This window comes from Puntigrus tetrazona, chromosome 11 (genome assembly GCF_018831695.1).
Source record: "Puntigrus tetrazona isolate hp1 chromosome 11, ASM1883169v1, whole genome shotgun sequence".
Classification (NCBI taxonomy): Eukaryota; Metazoa; Chordata; class Actinopteri; order Cypriniformes; family Cyprinidae; genus Puntigrus; species Puntigrus tetrazona.
The window spans coordinates 1053416-1070915 of NC_056709.1; the positions used below are offsets into that span (position 1 = coordinate 1053416).

The following is a 17500-nucleotide window of genomic DNA, read 5'->3' on the forward strand; positions in this document are numbered from 1 at the left end:
ACCTGCATTGGGATTTTGCCAGATTTTTTTAACGTCATGCCCAAAGACGAATGTATGATGGGAACTGAAATCTCTCTGGCACATTTTCAAATGCACTCCAGTAGTGTATTACAGAAATACTGTTAAGTGTAAAAAGAAAAAAAGAAAAAAAAAGAAAGAAATAAATAGTAACCATTGCACTTAGTTCAGATAACATTATATTCATAACGTTTGGGCATCATGCAATACGGCTGTGGTTGAAAACAGTAAGCATTGATTTTGTCGCCAGTGAATGGACCTGTTGATATTTTAGGAGCATCTGGATTCTAGATACTTCATTTCGGACTCAACTGATACCATAGTACTGAATTCACTCATCTGGTTTACTCTGATTATGGGTTAGTATATTCTGTTTTCTGAATTGTATTGTTGAGTGACACTGGAGCGAGTGTAATAAACCGTTTAGTGACCGAGTGGCCTGCGTCAATTAATTCAGTTCCTTCAAACCCTGCTAATAACTGAAGACCAGCTCGTTAAAAGGGAAGATATCAGTGAAAAGCAGGCGTTTATATCAGAAGAACAGAAGAAGGGCTTATAATTAATACGTAATCAACGCAATTCCCTAACTTGCGTTTTTCCATGCATGTGTTTTTTCGGCTTTTGGTTTCGTGAAAGAGTTTACCTGCTGAGTTTACTAATGTAGTCAAAACCAGTATTTATGAAAATAGCCAACCATTTCATGGGTCAAAATGGTCCATTATTCTTTTATGCCAAAATCATTAGGATGTCAAGTGAAGCTCATGGTCCGCGAAGACATTTCGTAAGTTTCCTTCTGTAAATATCTCAAAACAGTAGTAGCATGCATTGCTAAAAACTTAATTTGGACAACTTCAAAAGTCGATTTTCTCAATATTTGTATTTTCGTGCGCTCAGATTTTCAAATAGCTGCATCTCGGCCACATAGGAAACCACGCATCGACAGAAAGCTTATTAAAAAGCTCTCCAACGCGTTTAAAGGTAAACCTGATGTGTGCCATATTCAGACTAAACGCCACCTGCTACTGATTTTAAAATCATAAGACTTTACGTTGATCGCACGAGGAAGAAAACATGGCTGTCAGGTCGTCGTATTCGAACTACATCACATAGTCAATATCGAGCAATATCACACTAGTAGGAGTATTAATTTCAGCATTTATTCAGACCAACATCAGATTTTTCTTAAAAGAATAGCAGTATTACGGACTATGCATTTTATTATGGATATTTTGTAAGCAACAGTTTGAAGTGAAAGACGTCTTGGTTTGTCTCAGCGTTTTTCTTCTCCAGATGTTCACCGATGGACCGGAGTGCTGTGGATTATTGTGATGTTTTCATCTCGTTCTGACGGCACCCATTGGCTGCAGAGCATCCGTCGAGTCCGTAGAAATCGGTTCCGTCCCGCTAACCTCGAAGCGCCGTCTGCGCTTGACAAGAAGCCATAATCTTCTCATCTTAAAAACCGAGCTTGTGTGGTGCATTTAACTTAATTTTATTAAAATACAATGAATAAACAATCTGTCAAGTTTACAAGTTAATCTTCCACTAAAAGCCAAAAAAAACGGATCCCTAGTAAGTCTCGTGATAAAGTTAATACCCACTCTTCCTTCTTGGATTTCTGTAACATACACACAGTCAAAGAGACAGCAAGACACAAGATGGTAAAGTGCTCCCTACACCTTGTGCTAGGAGGCGTTTCGATAAAGCCACGAGCGGCACTGGCACTTAGGGAGTATACAGCCGGGGCCTCGGCTTCCAGGCACGTGATTGTACGGGTGACGAAAGCCGGCGGAGCTCGGAGCGGTCCCGCTCGGTACAGATCAAAGAGGAAGAAAGTGCTGTTAGCGTTCCCTCGGCACTGAAGAGAGGTCCAGCTCGAGCGGGTGAACCAAAGACCTAACACGGAGTACACTAGACGGAGCGCAGGAACACGGCGTCACTTGAAGGCGGAGGAGAGCGCCAGCGTGCAGACGTTGATGTCCTCGGTGTGCGAGGCTCTGTGGAGCGACGGCTCCGACGCGCTGCGGTTTATTTTAGGGAGCGAGTGCTGGAGCAGCTCGATCGAGGACAGGATCTAGGAGAGAAACGAGCACAGACGTGGTCAGACACCGATATCTGGTTAGAGATGGCTACAATCCATTTCCTGTGACGGTGCAGAGAGCTCACCTGGGGAAACAGCGGCCGGTCGTCTTTGGACTTCTGGATGCAGTCGGCGACGAGCCTCTTCATGGCTTTGGGACAGCTCTTGTAGAGTTTGCTGAGGTCAGGGGTCAGATAGCCTCTCCCCACCATGAAGATGATCTGCGTGCAACGCGGCAGGGAACAGCTCGCTTTACTCAAAACTAAAACAGGAACTAGCTTTTTACACCGCATGCACAATGTGAAAGCTTCCCTGTGCCAAAGGCACCGTACTGTGATGTAGTGGGAGGCTGTATGCGATACGACTCGGGGCTTTCTTTCAGTGCCGCGCATAGACGACATGTCGGCCGTTTTGGGAAAGCAATAGCAAAGCAGTTGCACCGAATCTTCGTGCCAGATTTTAATACTTTGTTTCCGTTATCTTGGGTTTTCTCACAATCAAACATAACGGCCTTCGTTTCGCCTCATTATCAAGCAGCAAAACAATGTCGCAGGCTACAAAAGCAGCGAGTGTGCTTTAAAATGGACCTTTGGCCTTTGGGCGCCTAAATTTAGCAGCAGGGCTCGTGAGCGCTCGGGATCACTGCCAAACACATTTCAGAGTCACGCTGCTGTGAGCACGAGCTCGCACTCGATACCACGCACCCGCCATTATCACGCACCGAGCTGACGCTGCATGCTAAACACGCCGTCTCACGCCTCGACTAGCGGCCTCAACCAACGTCTCCGAGGTGACGGCCTTGCAAAGAAATCCCCAAGTCATATTTAAGCACAAAACCATCAAATTAGATCTAGCATAAACAACGAAGAGTACCATAAAAAAAAAAAAAACAATGCACAAAGTCTTAACAGTTTTTTTGCAAAAAATAAAAGCCCCTCGTGTTAAAATATTGTCCTAGCAGGCGTGTAAAGGTCAAAGCCCGTGCTGTTTGATGGTGGACTGTTGTATGACATCCATGATCATGTGATATCTACAGGCTGATGGTGTTATTGTACCTGATCTCTGTTTCCAGTCATAGAATAAGGCAGTTCTCCCGTCATCAGCTCATACAGGACGATACCGTACGAGTACACATCCGACTGAAAACTGTAAGGATTGTTGTCCTGCATCCGGATGACCTCGGGAGCCTGCAGAACATCAGTATCAGAGAGTATTACACAACACACCCTTTCCTACAACGTGCTCAGGCCGTCCGAGATGAGGAGGAGTGCGTTTCTTCATCAGGTCAGTTTCATCAGCGGATGCTCTGCAGTGAATGGGTGCCGTCAGAATGAGAGTCTGATTAAAACATCATCGGCGAATCGACGAACTCTCAAACTAATTATTGTTTGTTTCATATTAAAGCTTCTTATAGTGAAAAAGTCTTCTGGTCTGAATCAGGAGAGAAGTCTAGGATGCACTTTTCCGCTTATATTTTGGTTTTATTGGCTTGGACTCTCATTCTGACGGCACCCATTCACCGCAGAGCATGCATTGCTGAGAAAGCGATGCTGCATTTCTCCAAATCTGATGAAGAATCAAACTCATCCACATCTTGCGTGACCTTAGCCGAGGACGTTCTCAGCAAATGCTGGTTTGGGCCCGAATTATTCCTCTAACGCACCATCCACAGAATGGATCCAGACGGCTGCTCCACTCGATGCGGGCCGCTCCACCGCGCCTTGACCGTGGCCAGACCAAAATCACCGATCTTCACCGTCAGCCCTTCATGTAGGAAGATATCTGAGCTTCCGTTAAGGGGATTTCTGACAGCTTGAACACTACATTCACAGGAGCACAAGTATGACACGCATCGAAAATAAACCTCCTCTGTAGAGGCAGCAGCAGCTTCATGCAATAGAGAAAAAAGAGGGTGTCGAATTGAGTTGTTCATAAAAGATACTGTTTGACTTCATGTCTCGATGGATGATATTCTTTGCATGCAGGTAACTAGAAGACAAAAGACATTACGAGTTATTAATTCTGTATTCCTAGTGTTTTCTTCTATCATTATAATCATGCTGGTAGAGAAAACCGTCAGGCGTTAACTGACAAAACCACCTTTGAGTTTACATATAAACACTCCCCTATGTTGAACTATTTTAAAAGCTTCTATAAATAGCGGATGGTATCATGCTGTCAAAATGCAAATCTGTTACTGAAAATATCCTATGCTGTCAAACACACTGTGCTCTGCGCTCTTAATTGTTTTACACTACAACTACCACAGGTCCAAAACCTTTTCAATACGATCGTGAAGACTGAACGTATTTATTGCATCGATAAGCGATGCTCTTCTGTTCAAACGTAAGATGTTTTGAAAGAATTCTCTACTGCTTTCCCAGGCTTAATTAATTTCTTTAAAAATACAGTAAAAATAGTCACAAAAGCATTCAGTTCAAAATGCGATTTAGTGTTATCAAAAGATTAATCGCGATTTATTTAATCCAAAAGTTATTTATAGTGTATACTGTGTGTGTGTGTGTATGTATATATATATATATATATATATATATATATATATATATATATATATAATATATATACATATATAAATGCAAGCATGCATACATTTAAGAAAAATATGTACTACTAAATACAGACAGAACACATATATACAGTAAACAAACTTATTCTGGATGCAATTAATTGTTTGATCACACTTACTAGTGAAAAACTTTATAAAAGTCACAATAAATGTAATGAACTCCTTGCTGGACATTAATTAATTTCTTCTTTTTACCTCAAACGTTTGAATTATACTGTATAATTTCGATGCAATAAGCAGTTTTAGCTAGTGTAATATGGGCTGCATTTTCATTTACTTCATGGTTTGAGGATGATGTCATGTTTGTGTTGGCGTTGAAGTAATCAATGTACTATTTTCACCAAAATGCTCTTAATTGAGTCGACGCACAGCTTTTGACATCAACGACCAAACCGCTGAGGTAAGGGCGTCTGTGCTATTCGATACACCTGTTAATTTCCCTGTCCCGACCATACGAGAGCATTTGGTTAGTTTCGTGATAGTATTTGCATTCAGCAAATAACAGCGTTTAGGGTTGCAGAAGGCTGGTTGAGATCAGGGGCTCTGAAACCTTGAGCAGCTCTCTAAACACTCACTCCATGCCCTGCGCCGTCTGTCTGGCGATGTCCATCAGCTGGAACATCTGGAAGTTGGTCTCCTGCACGTGCAGATGTTTGTAGAGACTGCTTCCTTCACACCACTGCGTCACAATGGCCAAGTTTGCCTTGGTCATGTATCCCATAAACAAAACAATATTGACGTGCCTGGTCTTCCTGTAACAACGACAAAGAGAGCGCTTGGGTCGTGCGGCCTGCGGAGGCTTACAGCATGTGGACAAGGTCATTAAAATGGCACGATGCAAATGTTTCTCTATATACTCAGCGCTTGGGTATTTCACTACAAACAATCTCCATTTTCATCTCTGGTTTACCTGAGAACAGCTACTTCATTGCGAAAGGCCTGTAACTGCTCTGGTGTGGGATTTGTGACCTTTAAAATCTTCACAGCAACATCACCTGAAAATACATAAAGACTTAATAATAAGAAAGGAGGTTTTTTCCCCTCCAAGCCTGTCTATCTATTATTACTACAGAAACCGGCACACAACACGCACACTACACTCACAGCCGTGCACTCACACTACTTATTAATCAGTTTTTTTTATTTTAGGTAAATAGTGGCCAAATTATAACCATTGGTTCCAATAATTCATTAATTTGTTCCCTCATTTTAGTTAAATTATGGCTACAAATTAACTTGAGGGAACAAAGTAAAATAATACGGCCATGACTTAACTAAAACAAGAGAACTAATTAAGTCATGGGAACGAATTTTTAAATTGTGGCCGTGATAGCTTTTATTTTTCCCCTGCGTGCCATGCATATATCAAAATATAACGATTTCACTTCATTTTGCTTGAAATGCACCCTACAAATATACTCAATCATTCAGGATACCAGTGACTTGTACATGCACTACATGGACAAAAGTATTGGTACCCCCTTCTTTAGAACAGAAAAGGGCACTTCTGTGGCAACAAAGGTTTAAATAATTGATGTATGTATCTGTTGCAAGTGTTGGAAGTGTCTAAAATGACTGTAGCCATATGTACAAGTCTGGTTTCCGCAAACCAGTCAAGCTCTGTCTCGAACAATCATTTCTTTATGAATCTTATACACATAGGGAATGTCATATCAGAAGAGATAGGGGTCCCGTCTAAACCATTACATGCTTAAACATTGGGTTTTGTAATTACTAAAAAAAACCTGTTTGACATTTGTCGCAATACTTGTATTTTAATCACTGATGTATGCATTTTGGAAGCTCCATAGAGCCAAACACAAAACGCTCAAGACATCATTTTCACTGGATGTGTTCGATGCCATTGTAAAACAGCTATTATATGCGCTCACGTCAGCTGAATGCTAACAACACGAAATCACATCACGATGTGAGAGAGATCTTACCATGCCACTTCCCTTTGTAAACTGTGCCGAAAGACCCTGAGCCGATCCTGGAGAGCAGAACCACCTCAGTGGCCTCGATCTCCCAGTAATAGCTGGAATCTCTCTTCTCTCTGGGACGCTAGAGACCAGAAACACCGTCAGCCAGCGTCCAGTGAAGTAAACAGACATGTAGGGTAACGTTTCAAACACATCGGCGGAGCACCGATCTAAACCGTGTGCAGAAAGTTTTTCTGCTCTGGCGTCTGATCGTTCACGTGCCACTTACGATGCGTTTTTCCTGAGTGTTCGTCGCAGGCGCTTTCTCCCTGTGTGCCGGAGCCGGGGTTTTGGACCACTCCGTCGGGCTTCCTGCGAGGGAACATGAAGGGACGCTTAAGAACACATCTCAGCCTTAGCTTCGCTGTGAAATCTGAGGAAAAAGTCTGAAAAGGCCCTCACCTGATTCATCTCGCCCTAAAGCTTCCTGTGAAGTCAGAGGGAAGCACCATTTTAACAAAGACAGTTCAGGATGCAAACGAATTCAATGCTGATTTTAGGAGAAAAGCGAGCGCTGTCACCTGATAAGCAGCCTCGTCGACCGGCTGGGTGGTGCTCACCATGTGGACGTTTGGGGTGGAGGTGGACAGCACTTTATGACTGAGAGAGACGCCGGAGGACGGCATGGGGGTGATGTAGTTTAAAGCGTTCGGCGTGGAGTATCTGTGATAGGGGCTGCAGAAGGGAGACCCAGTTTGTGCACATTTTCTTTCTTTCAATGTCTTTATAAGATTAAACTTTGCTGCAAAATGTATACTTTCACATGACTTTTCGTGCAGATATTGATTCTATTAAATAATTGCTTAAATTTATATTTACATTGAAATTTTGCATGATGCAAAAACGGTGCTAAATGAGATTATATTCAAGACGATATGCAAATGTAATTTTTCTAATATCATTTTGCAAATTAAAAGTCCTGCTGAAAAGGGAAAGACCAAAAACCAAAAATTATATTATTTAAATTTTCTTCTTTTTTTTTAATCTAATACTGGTGAAGGCATACAAGGTATTGTTGTGTTTTTAAATTGCACATTTATATGCTGCTATGTTAAAAGGATGCAAAAAGCGCTGATTTGGTGGAATGACCCAGTGTAGAGTTGATACTGTTACAGCAAACGTAGGAAAGACTAAAAAAGATTGAATGCCCCTAGCGCATCTGAAAACAAAGACTCGTAGCAGAAGACTTAGATCTTGATTACGGATTAGGTTCCTGATGCGTATCAGAGCATTTTATGTGAAAGTGACCTAAACTAACCAGGTGAAAAACTTAATGAAAGTTACGCAGACTAGACCAGTAAGTGATTTTATCATGCCAGCAACATCTTCTGAAACGGTGTGCATTTTCGCATTAACGCTTGTTGTCGTAAAAACGATTTTCAGAGAAAATCTCGTGCCACAAATGCCGTTGACAGATATTAATCTTGACTGCTGAGAAGCGAGTATCTCCACAAGGTTAATCATTTAAGCACTAAATGGCAAAAAAAAAAAAAGATTAACCATTATATATAGTCAAAATATTTTAAAATGCACGCATGGTTTCCAGATAAAGTAAAGTGGCAGTTTTTCAGCAAACGATCACCTGAAATGCTTTAATACAAGGAACTACAGGCATGAAACACAAGGAAGAAAACGATAACAATGTGGCGTCTTGACATGCTTTGATCTGAAGTGAGGACTTGTCAAGTGAGTTCACCACATCGGAGGTAAATATAGAAACAGGCTATATTTACCTGAAGGAGAATTTAGAGTTCTGCATGCGACGGGACGAGAGGGGAGGGAGCGCCGGGGTCCCGTTCTCTCCGGGAGTGGGGAACAGCCTGGAAAAACACACACCAGCCAATAACACAGACGCTTCATGACAGCAAACCCCCACCGGCTACGCTACATCTCATTTGAGATGGACTAATGAGGGATTTTCCTTGGTATAATCTTAGAAAACATTGCGTTTGTATATTTTCGTTTTTTTTTAATGATGCATGGCTTTGAACGAGCTCCAGAAGAATGGACCTTTGTACCGTGAATTACCTGATTTTCATCGATAGACATCTACAAAGCTCACGGCGAGAGGGCCTCTATGCAAAACTCTAGAGCCTTCCCTTGAACTGCATCTGCATGTCTATCTAAAAGCCTGTTCATTATGAAATGCGATGAAACGGCGTATCAAACAAAACCAGCATGGTTCACGCCTTCTGAGATTTCACCACCGAATTCGTCCTACTGTTTAGCCCCGTGCAGGCGGCAGCTCGCTCTTTCCTGAACGGTGTTCGTTCGTGAGCACTCACAGAAGCTGCCGGATGTTGCTCCAGTCCACGCACATCGTGGGCACTTTGGTGCTGCAGTGCTCGTGAAATTTGTAGCCGCACGTCTGACATCTGAAGCCGTGCAGGAGAAACTTCTGACAGATGTCACAAAAGGCCAGCTTCAAAAAGGTTTTCCGTACCTGCGGAAGGGGGGGCGGTCGTTAGAGACGCAGCAAAGACGGCGGCAGCTCGGTTTGAACTTCATGGGAACTCACGAAGTTGTGCGTAGTCAGGGGTACGTGATCCAAGACTTCAACCAGCAACTCCTCTCCGACCAGCGAGGTAGAATCAGTGCTCCAATCCATACGCAGCTTTTTACTGAACAGAGAGAATAGCGTTAGCTCTTTCGTTAACTCACCGTAAGGCCCATGACTCTCTACTATCCACTCAAGATCAGTCAGGTTACACTGAGATCATTTTCATTTTCAAATCTATACCTATATCAATATCCAGCCCTACCAAATACAATACATTTTAAAAATAGTAATAGTCTTTTTCTGTTCATCGGTGGTCAAGCTACAGAATTAATTTGGCTTCAATGCAATGCTTGTTGATAGCTGTGCGCATACAGCGAGGAAAAGACAATGCGCCTTATTTTTCCTTTTCTCCGTAGGCCACAACTTACAACGAATGTTCTCGATGAAGCTTGAAGACCGCGCAGCATTCAGGCTGAAGGCCACGGACTTTCAGGGCTTTGATGAGGCAGCTGTGCAGCGTCATACCCGGTCGCACATTCACCTATTAACACACCATTTCAATTTGTTACAACTTAAATCCTGATCCGGGCAACCTTAACATGCTTGTTCATGCCTTTTATTGTCAGTTTGAGTCTGTTTGAATATTTGAGAATGCTACTTATATCAACTAGAACTTCATGAGTTTGTGAGTCAAAAATTAAAAAGGGTTTTCATGCAAAACAATAAGTGTAATACAGCATCGAATTGTTGTTTTTGAATAGAATAGAAAGTTTTTACCAAAGCATTTTTACCACGATTTACCGAAAACAGCCACTAAAATGTCATTCATTATGACAATCTTGTCAGGCGTATTTACCAGAACGATTTAGGACATAATAAAAACAAATTAGTCAGATACTTCTTAATTCAATTTTGCATTTTTAAACTTTAAGCAACTACACTAAGCATGCTACTTATTCATATATATATATATATATATATATATATATATATATATATATATATATATATATATATATATATATATATATATATTATTTATTTATTTATTTATTAATTATTATTTTTAATTTATTTATACATATATATTTAAATTTTTATTTTGGTCTGAATAAGTATGTTGTTTCAATTTTTACATAAACTTTACACCAAATGAAAATGGAACTTATGGAGATTATTTCACTTGCATTTTACACCACCAAAACTTATTTAAAACCTTAAAAGTAGACACTTTACGTGCATTTAATATTTAATTCTACATATAAAATCATGTCTGGCTCATTTCTTTTGACGCACACATTTAAATGCCTTCTACAAACAAACAGCTCACAATGTTGAAGCAGGATAATATCACGCTTATGATATTGTGCCAAACATTCGGTGAAAACACAGATTAGGCTGTTCTCTTGTTACCACAGTCCGCTGTTTGTTGGGCAGGTAGACACGGATTGTGCTGCTCGTTTTCGAGTCTGGGATTCGCCCGTCATCGGACAACCTCCGGTACGGGAAGTTCTTGAGGATGGTGGGAGACATGCAGGAATCTTCAAACACTGAGTCTTTGCACCCAAACCCATGACTGATGTTCTTCCAGGCCCCTTGAATGTGCTCCATCACGGCGGGCAGCGGCAGACTTCAGTGATCTGGCATGAGAGCAGAACAAATACAAATCACCCGTCCTCGTAAACATACGGATCCCAAGTCAAGGACGTGGCCAAAACAATGGCCCTTAAAGGAACACTCCACTTTTTATGGAAATAGGCTTCGAGCGAGTTTTACCGCTTCAGAGTTTTTTAGCATAGATCACTGAATCCAATTAGACCACTAGCATGGCGTTCAGAAATGATTAAAGAGTCATTATAAGCCACAAAGTTATTCCTATTTAAATTTGACACTTCTTTAGTTATATCGTGTATATTCCTGAATGGGCTCAACGACGGTAAAACGTATTAACTCTATGCAAAAAATGCAGTGTACCTTTAACACAGAAATTAAATCACTCTCAGAAGATGAGTTTGCTCAGATTTGGAGAAACGTGCCTCAGCGGTGAATGGGTGCCGTCAGAATGAGAGCCCAAACAGCTGATTAAAAAATAATCCACAGCACTCCAGTCCATCAGATAACACTGTGATGTTTTTATCATCCGTTTGGACCCTCATTCTGACGGCACCCATTCACTGCAGCAAGAGCAAGTAATGCTACACTGCATGAAGTATGCGTCGAAAGTGAGCAAAACGAATCTTTAGCAGGCAAGGCATAAATTATAATATAGCCTATGGTTAAAAAAAACAAAAACATTTCCTACTTCTCATCTAGTACCGGCAACTCTGAAGTGGGTATTGTATTTGTAATGCGACTACGTGACTCGCAGCAACGACCCTCCAAAACAGCGAGCATACGGTTTATAAACAAGGTCACCTGCAGGACTTAATCTAATGTGGTGTAATGCAGTCTTTCTATTACAGCTCACAGAAACACGTGAGTCCAGCTCCTGAGAAGTCAAGGACAAATAACTGACGGGGTCTTCGATCGTTCAGAAGAACACCAAACGGTAATAAAAGGATAATAACGTGATGATTGCTGTGTCAGACAGGCTTCTTCAAAGACAGGAGCTCGGTCGTTTTTGGCGAAATCGTTATTCGGTCGTGTTTTGAGTAAACGGGCAGCACAGGCTCGCATGTAAAACGCCAGGCCAGAACGGTTTCTGATCAAGTGTTCCACATTTGTGTTGCTGCGTGAAACACTGGCACGTCTTTGGCAGATGGTGACAGATACCCGTCAGTCACGAGCCTCTGCTGTTACTCTGTGGTTCCTGAACGCTTCGTGTCACGCAGCATCCGCAAGCACACGCTCACACGCTCCTCACACGGTTTGCATGAGCCACAGCGACGTCCACCTGTCCCCCGCTCGGAAAGTAACTGTGTAACCGCGCCGGGTTCAACCGCTCTGTTCTCGTTAGGCCCTTTAGCTCTTCGTTGTGCTGACATCAGAAACCAGTCGAGCAGGTCTGAGCGGCTCGGAGACACACACTCACCGCCGATCTGACCGCGAGTGTGAGAAACACCAACCCGTCTGCATTAAAACATTGTGACACATCCCTAATATTTCATGCATACGGAGAGCAATGTAAAAACACAGTCATCATAATTTGTTTGTGTGTGCATATGCACGCACGAATGCTTTCGTCGATAATGATGCATTTAATGCAAACTAAATTAGTGCCACTGCAAAAGTATTTTTTTTTTAACATAAAAGATTTGCATTCCTTTTATTAAACGTGCATGTAATTGTAGATATCTACATGTTGTAAAAATACTCAGTATGAGCACGGTATGTAACTTGAAATACAGGAGTGTACTCGGATGTTTAATAAGCAAAGAAAGGAAATATGGCTCAAACGTTCAGACTGTTACTACATCAGCACTACTGAAAGCCTGATGATTATAACTGCATTGTTCTAATATTCTTCTCTGCAGTCGTCTTCAGAAGACATCTACAGAGAGAGGTTTACCACTATAAATATTGCATCAGAAAGCATGATGAGAATCCAGGAGCACAATTAAAGCCATTAGACGAGTGCTAATAGCCTCACGTCTGCTCACAATCACTCAGCTAAACCACAACAAGCCTCTCTGAAGACCGTGCTTTTGTAGAATAAACGCAGAACAGTACGGACAGGTTTTATGAAACCGGCTTAGGTTATTAATGAATCAGCAGACTGGGAAAATAAATCAAGCCGTCGCGTGCTTTAAAAATACATTTAAAGCGAGTCTGGAACATCCGGGTAACGCAGTAAACAAACTAATTCACATTTAGCATCTTTAACGCGCTTTAGTTCAGCAATAACTTAGATGGACTGCGTTTGAGGAAAAACTAGAGAACAATAAAGAGGTTTCATGTTTGCAATAATCCATCCGATGTCACGCACTTCCACTGTTTCCATATCATTTACCTCGTTTCGTCATTTACACTACTGGCGTTATTTACCAAAGAAAATCTATTTACCCAGAATATTTTTCCTAACCCTAAAACGCCAATGTTTTGAGCTTTTAGCAAACACCCCTAGTTCGCGCGGCTGCTTTGCGTCTAGTGGCTTTAATCTGTTTGGTAACACAGCTAATGAAGCGCCAGCGCGAGTTTTAACAGATTTAGCCGTGTTTACAAACACATATATGCTCGTTCCCTGAAGCAGCTCGCGTTAACAAACAATAACGTCTCGACGCAACATCTGTCGACCGAGACGAGCGAGTCCTATTAGACGAGCGGCGAGAAAACTCTGGAAGAAACAGCAAAGCGCGCACGAACTAGAAGTCCTGAGCTTCACTTACCAGAGAAAGTTGTTGAATTGTTGATCCGCCATGATTATCGCTACGAGGGAGAGCGTGACGTCACCGTGACGTCACCGCTAGCCGCGCGACTAACTAAGCTAAAAACGCTAGTTTGTTTTTTTCGTGGACGGTCGACTGGTTCGAAGCGTCGAGTGATGTGGCAAGCCCCGTTAACATTTAACAACCCGAGGTTTTAGCTCGTCCGAACGCCAGTGTAATCGTTATGGAGTTTTGCGAAAACCGACCGTGCCTTTACTGTAGTAAAAGTGCAGTAACCATGGTAACGCTTGCCATTTGCGTAACCTCAGCTTTATTATAATGGTTGAGCCACGTCGTCCATCTCTGAGAGTCGACAGCTATCCATCCACCTGTTAAAATACTGATTCTTAAAAGGATAAAAGATGTGCACAAATTATTAAAGCCATTAGTTCTGTTTTAGTACTTATTTATTAATACATTTAATGTAATACATACCTTTAAGACTATTAATAAATTCCACCATGCACATCCCAAAAAATCATGTGACATGTGATGTGGACTATGGGATGAGATATCTTGACTAGCAGCTGACCCGGTCCAATCTCGTTGCACAGCACCTGAAATGTTATGATAGTTCTGAGAAACGAACACCGTGATAGTCCGTAAAACCCCAGTTAATGAATCAGTGTCTCCTGAAGTAAAATGAAGACATAAAGCATTGCTTTAGACCAGCTGTCAGAGGGATGTTGGTGTATGCATTTTTTCTTTCACATTTCCTTAGTTGTATGCCCTAATTATGGAAAATACAAGGTTGACCGAATCTCGTTATGTAGGCCCTAGGTCTGCTCTTTGAAGTGAAAACAATGCACAGAAGCAAATGCAGTTCCAGCTCTAAATGCAAATGTGAATCACACCAACACATCGACTCCATACCAGTGACATAATGAGTCAGATGGGTCACATAGTGCAGCAAGTAGGCCTGCAGCTGGCACATAGTGTCCTTGCGCGTTCGGATATGCACAGTCGCACCGAAGCTGCATCAAAGCGTACTCAGGATAATCATGACAGTAGATACACACAAGTACCTCACAGATCCAAGTTGTGAGTCGAAGGGAAGTTAAAGATCCTCCGATTTTCAGAGGCGACGCATCAGACACTGTCACATGAAAAATGTCATAGGGAAGGGGTTTCTGCCTTCTGAAGAGCAAGCTGAAGAGATTTTAACCCACCTAAGAGGCAAAGTCAAAGATGTCGTTAAGGTGGAGATTCTGTCAATTGGTTTAGATATTCAAACAAATCCTGATGCAATCTACACCCTATTACACAAGCATCTCAGTTGCCAACAATATTCTCCTATACCACGGCAAGATTTCCAAATACTCTTCCAGAACTTCAGGAGGTTACGCTTGAACCGTACTACGGACGTAACAGATGAGTGTCTGGATCAACAAGGATGTTCATTAGGAATTGCCCAAACTCTGATCTAGAATTCCTGGCCTGAATGATGCACCACCTTTAGTGTGCAAGGACACCTCAAGTTCAGCTTTTACATACTGCAAAAATCATAGGCTCTGTTTCCAGCGTTGACCCTCTGAGGAATTGCTGTCCAAAGGAAAGGAAGGATGCTTCCTCAGTCAACCAGTGGTCATACTAAGTGATCTACCTGTGATTACATGGGATTACATGGATCTCGAGAGTGAATCTCCCATATTCAGTTTTAAATATGTTATGGATTGTGAGTCCTTCAGCAAGTCTGCTGAAGAAAGAAACCCAGATATGACAAGCCAGTCAGCACAAGATATTATCACTGGCTCGTGTCTAAGTCAAGTAACGATGAGTATGATGAGTGTTTCTATCTCTTTTCTCTAATACAGAAACATGGAGAGGTCAATCCAGTCGTGTGAAGTGTCAGCCCGCTGGAAAGACAAATTGTTGCACATGATTGAGAAGTAAGAGTCAGTTTCTTCAAGAGTCAAAATGGACTGCGCAGAGGCTAAAGGCTTTGTCCGTCGGATTAACTTCACTGATGACAGACCTTTCTGTTTTCCACACAGGAGTATACCACCAAGCCAGAATGCCAGACTGAGAACGCACAACAATATGGAAAAACTTGTCGTTTCTAATGGAGTACAAGGTGAAGAGGGATCCGAAGCTAAACAAGAAACCGCACCTGTTTGTTTTACCTGCTTCTTTGAAGTTCTCCACGGGTTCTCCATGGAATTCTCGATGCAGCAGAACATCAAGGACGTGACAGAACACTGTCACTTGCGGGACAACGATTCTTCTGGATTGGAATGAAAAAAGATATTGATGATTGCGCGGGGAATTGTCAGCAATGTGTGGTCGGAAAAACCCAATGCTTGTGCTCCTTTAGAAAGTATCCTTCATCAATTTTTGGTCAGCAGACACAAGTCACATTGCCGAGAGATTTGTCAGGTCTCTTGGAATTCAGGATTAGGACATTGCCTCCTAAAACAATGTCAGAATGGCCTCAGATGTTACAGCAGCTTACCTTCTGTTACAGCTGCACAGAACAGGAGACAACGGGTTCTGCGCCATTCTTTATTATGTTTGGCAGAGTTCTTCGTCTTCAAACTGACGTCTTGTTTCAAAATGTGCTTCTAAATGAGGATGTGGTGGATTACAGAGATTTTATGTCCAAGACTTGCGAGAAGCTCACATGGCACGGATGCACACTCTGAAAAAAGTGATGTAAATATGATAAATATACGTTATAAATCAAATATTGAATTAGTACATAATGGACACACTATGAGACTGGGGTTGGCGTCTCCGTAAGTATTTCTGCACTCCTTATGGGAGAATCTATGATTGACAGCTAAACTGTACGGCATGTGCATTTTTTTCTTTTTCCTTGTTGGTTGAAACACAAAGAACAATGTTTTTCCTCTTTCTTTACTGTTGATTTTTTGTATTATGGTATGTCCGCATTAAGGAGGATTTAGGGTGGGTGTATGTAACGAGATAAACGTTCTGTAAATATAAACATCAGTTTTGAGGTCCTTGAAGTGAACCCTGCGTTAACGGGATGGGGTTTTTCCATTGGTTGGAGCGGTCTGCAGAAGAGCTGTGGAGAAATGCTGTGGGTGGAAATATAACATCACTGAACTGCCGTTTTTGTCCTGCTGCTCTGTGTCACAAATACATGCTAACACCATCCAAGTCCAGAAGGTGTGGAACAAACCAGGCCAGATAAAAACAAGAAGGTCACACTCGTGTTTATATATATCTCGGCTATTATTTGCTTCTAATACTGTTTTGCGTTTCATGCATTTTAACAAGCCCTTCAAATACTTGAAATGACATAAACCTGTTTTTTTTAGATAACAGCGCCACCGCTCGGCCACGGCTGCACATTACCTCACGTTTTCTACGAATGCTTATTTACTAAACTGCAGGTAATTCCAAACAAAACCTTCACAAATGACCAAAAAGAAGAAGAAAAAAAGATTGCATTTAAAGCAAGGCCATGAACAAAGGTTACCTCCTTTAAAACTCTTTTTGAGTTTTTGAAGAAACAGATGGTTATTAGTTGCGTAGCTTGTGTTGCTGTGTCTTCCTCACAGTTACTGACCTGAATCAAGAAGTGCCGGTGAAACCCATCCATGTCAGATTATCTTTTCATATCCAGCCACAGCTCCTTCTGAAGCTCTGTTTGATGCTTTCTCTTCAGCCCCATTCTCAGTTCATCCACAGCCTTTTCTCCTATAATAGAAATCTTGCGAACGGCCCTTCTGCTCGGAGTCGGGCCCGGTGTGCTATCGAGCTGCGGCTCAGTGTCAAATGGAGGCTCTCTGTGTCGAAATCCCAGAGCATCTCAAATGCACTCTGCTCTCATAGAGATGGAGGCGGGGAGAGCAGAGTGCAGGACCTTGTGGCACAGATTTAAGGTATTCCCTCAAGCTTGCATCATCTGACAGCAGCAGCAGGCTACAGACAAAACAAAGGCGCTCTAAGAGCAGGATTTCATGAGCTCATAGCAGAAACTAGGCTGAACGTCTGGATGTT

General features: G+C 42.0%; 2 protein-coding genes across 3 annotated transcripts in view; one reads left to right on the forward strand and one right to left on the reverse strand.

Annotated features, from left to right (window-relative positions):
• The window catches only part of mkrn2 (makorin, ring finger protein, 2), a 7519-nt gene extending 7066 nt beyond the window's left edge, over window positions 1-453 (forward strand). The window contains exon 8 of the mRNA XM_043252078.1: window positions 1-453. This exon is cut by the window's left edge and continues 302 nt beyond it. The gene's annotated coding sequence lies outside the window, so the exon portion shown is untranslated.
• A 708-nt stretch (window positions 454-1161) lies between these two features.
• On the reverse strand, window positions 1162-17084 carry raf1b (Raf-1 proto-oncogene, serine/threonine kinase b). Of its 2 annotated transcripts, none has more exons than XM_043252077.1 (17): window positions 17067-17084; window positions 10581-10807; window positions 9596-9708; window positions 9186-9288; window positions 8953-9110; window positions 8401-8487; window positions 7189-7342; window positions 7070-7094; window positions 6897-6979; window positions 6632-6749; window positions 5596-5680; window positions 5261-5437; window positions 4041-4087; window positions 3762-3880; window positions 3154-3285; window positions 2185-2319; window positions 1162-2092 (listed from the first exon to the last, which is right to left on the reverse strand). In XM_043252077.1, the coding sequence occupies exons 2-17, from the start codon at window positions 10776-10778 to the stop codon at window positions 1955-1957; spliced, it is 1872 nt and encodes a 623-aa protein (XP_043108012.1). In that variant the 5' UTR covers window positions 10779-10807; window positions 17067-17084; the 3' UTR covers window positions 1162-1954. The 2 variants fall into 2 exon arrangements, with proteins under 2 accessions (XP_043108012.1, XP_043108011.1); XM_043252076.1 differs by lacking the exon at window positions 17067-17084 and adding an exon at window positions 13493-13641.
• Between the last annotated feature and the right edge of the window lie 416 nt (window positions 17085-17500).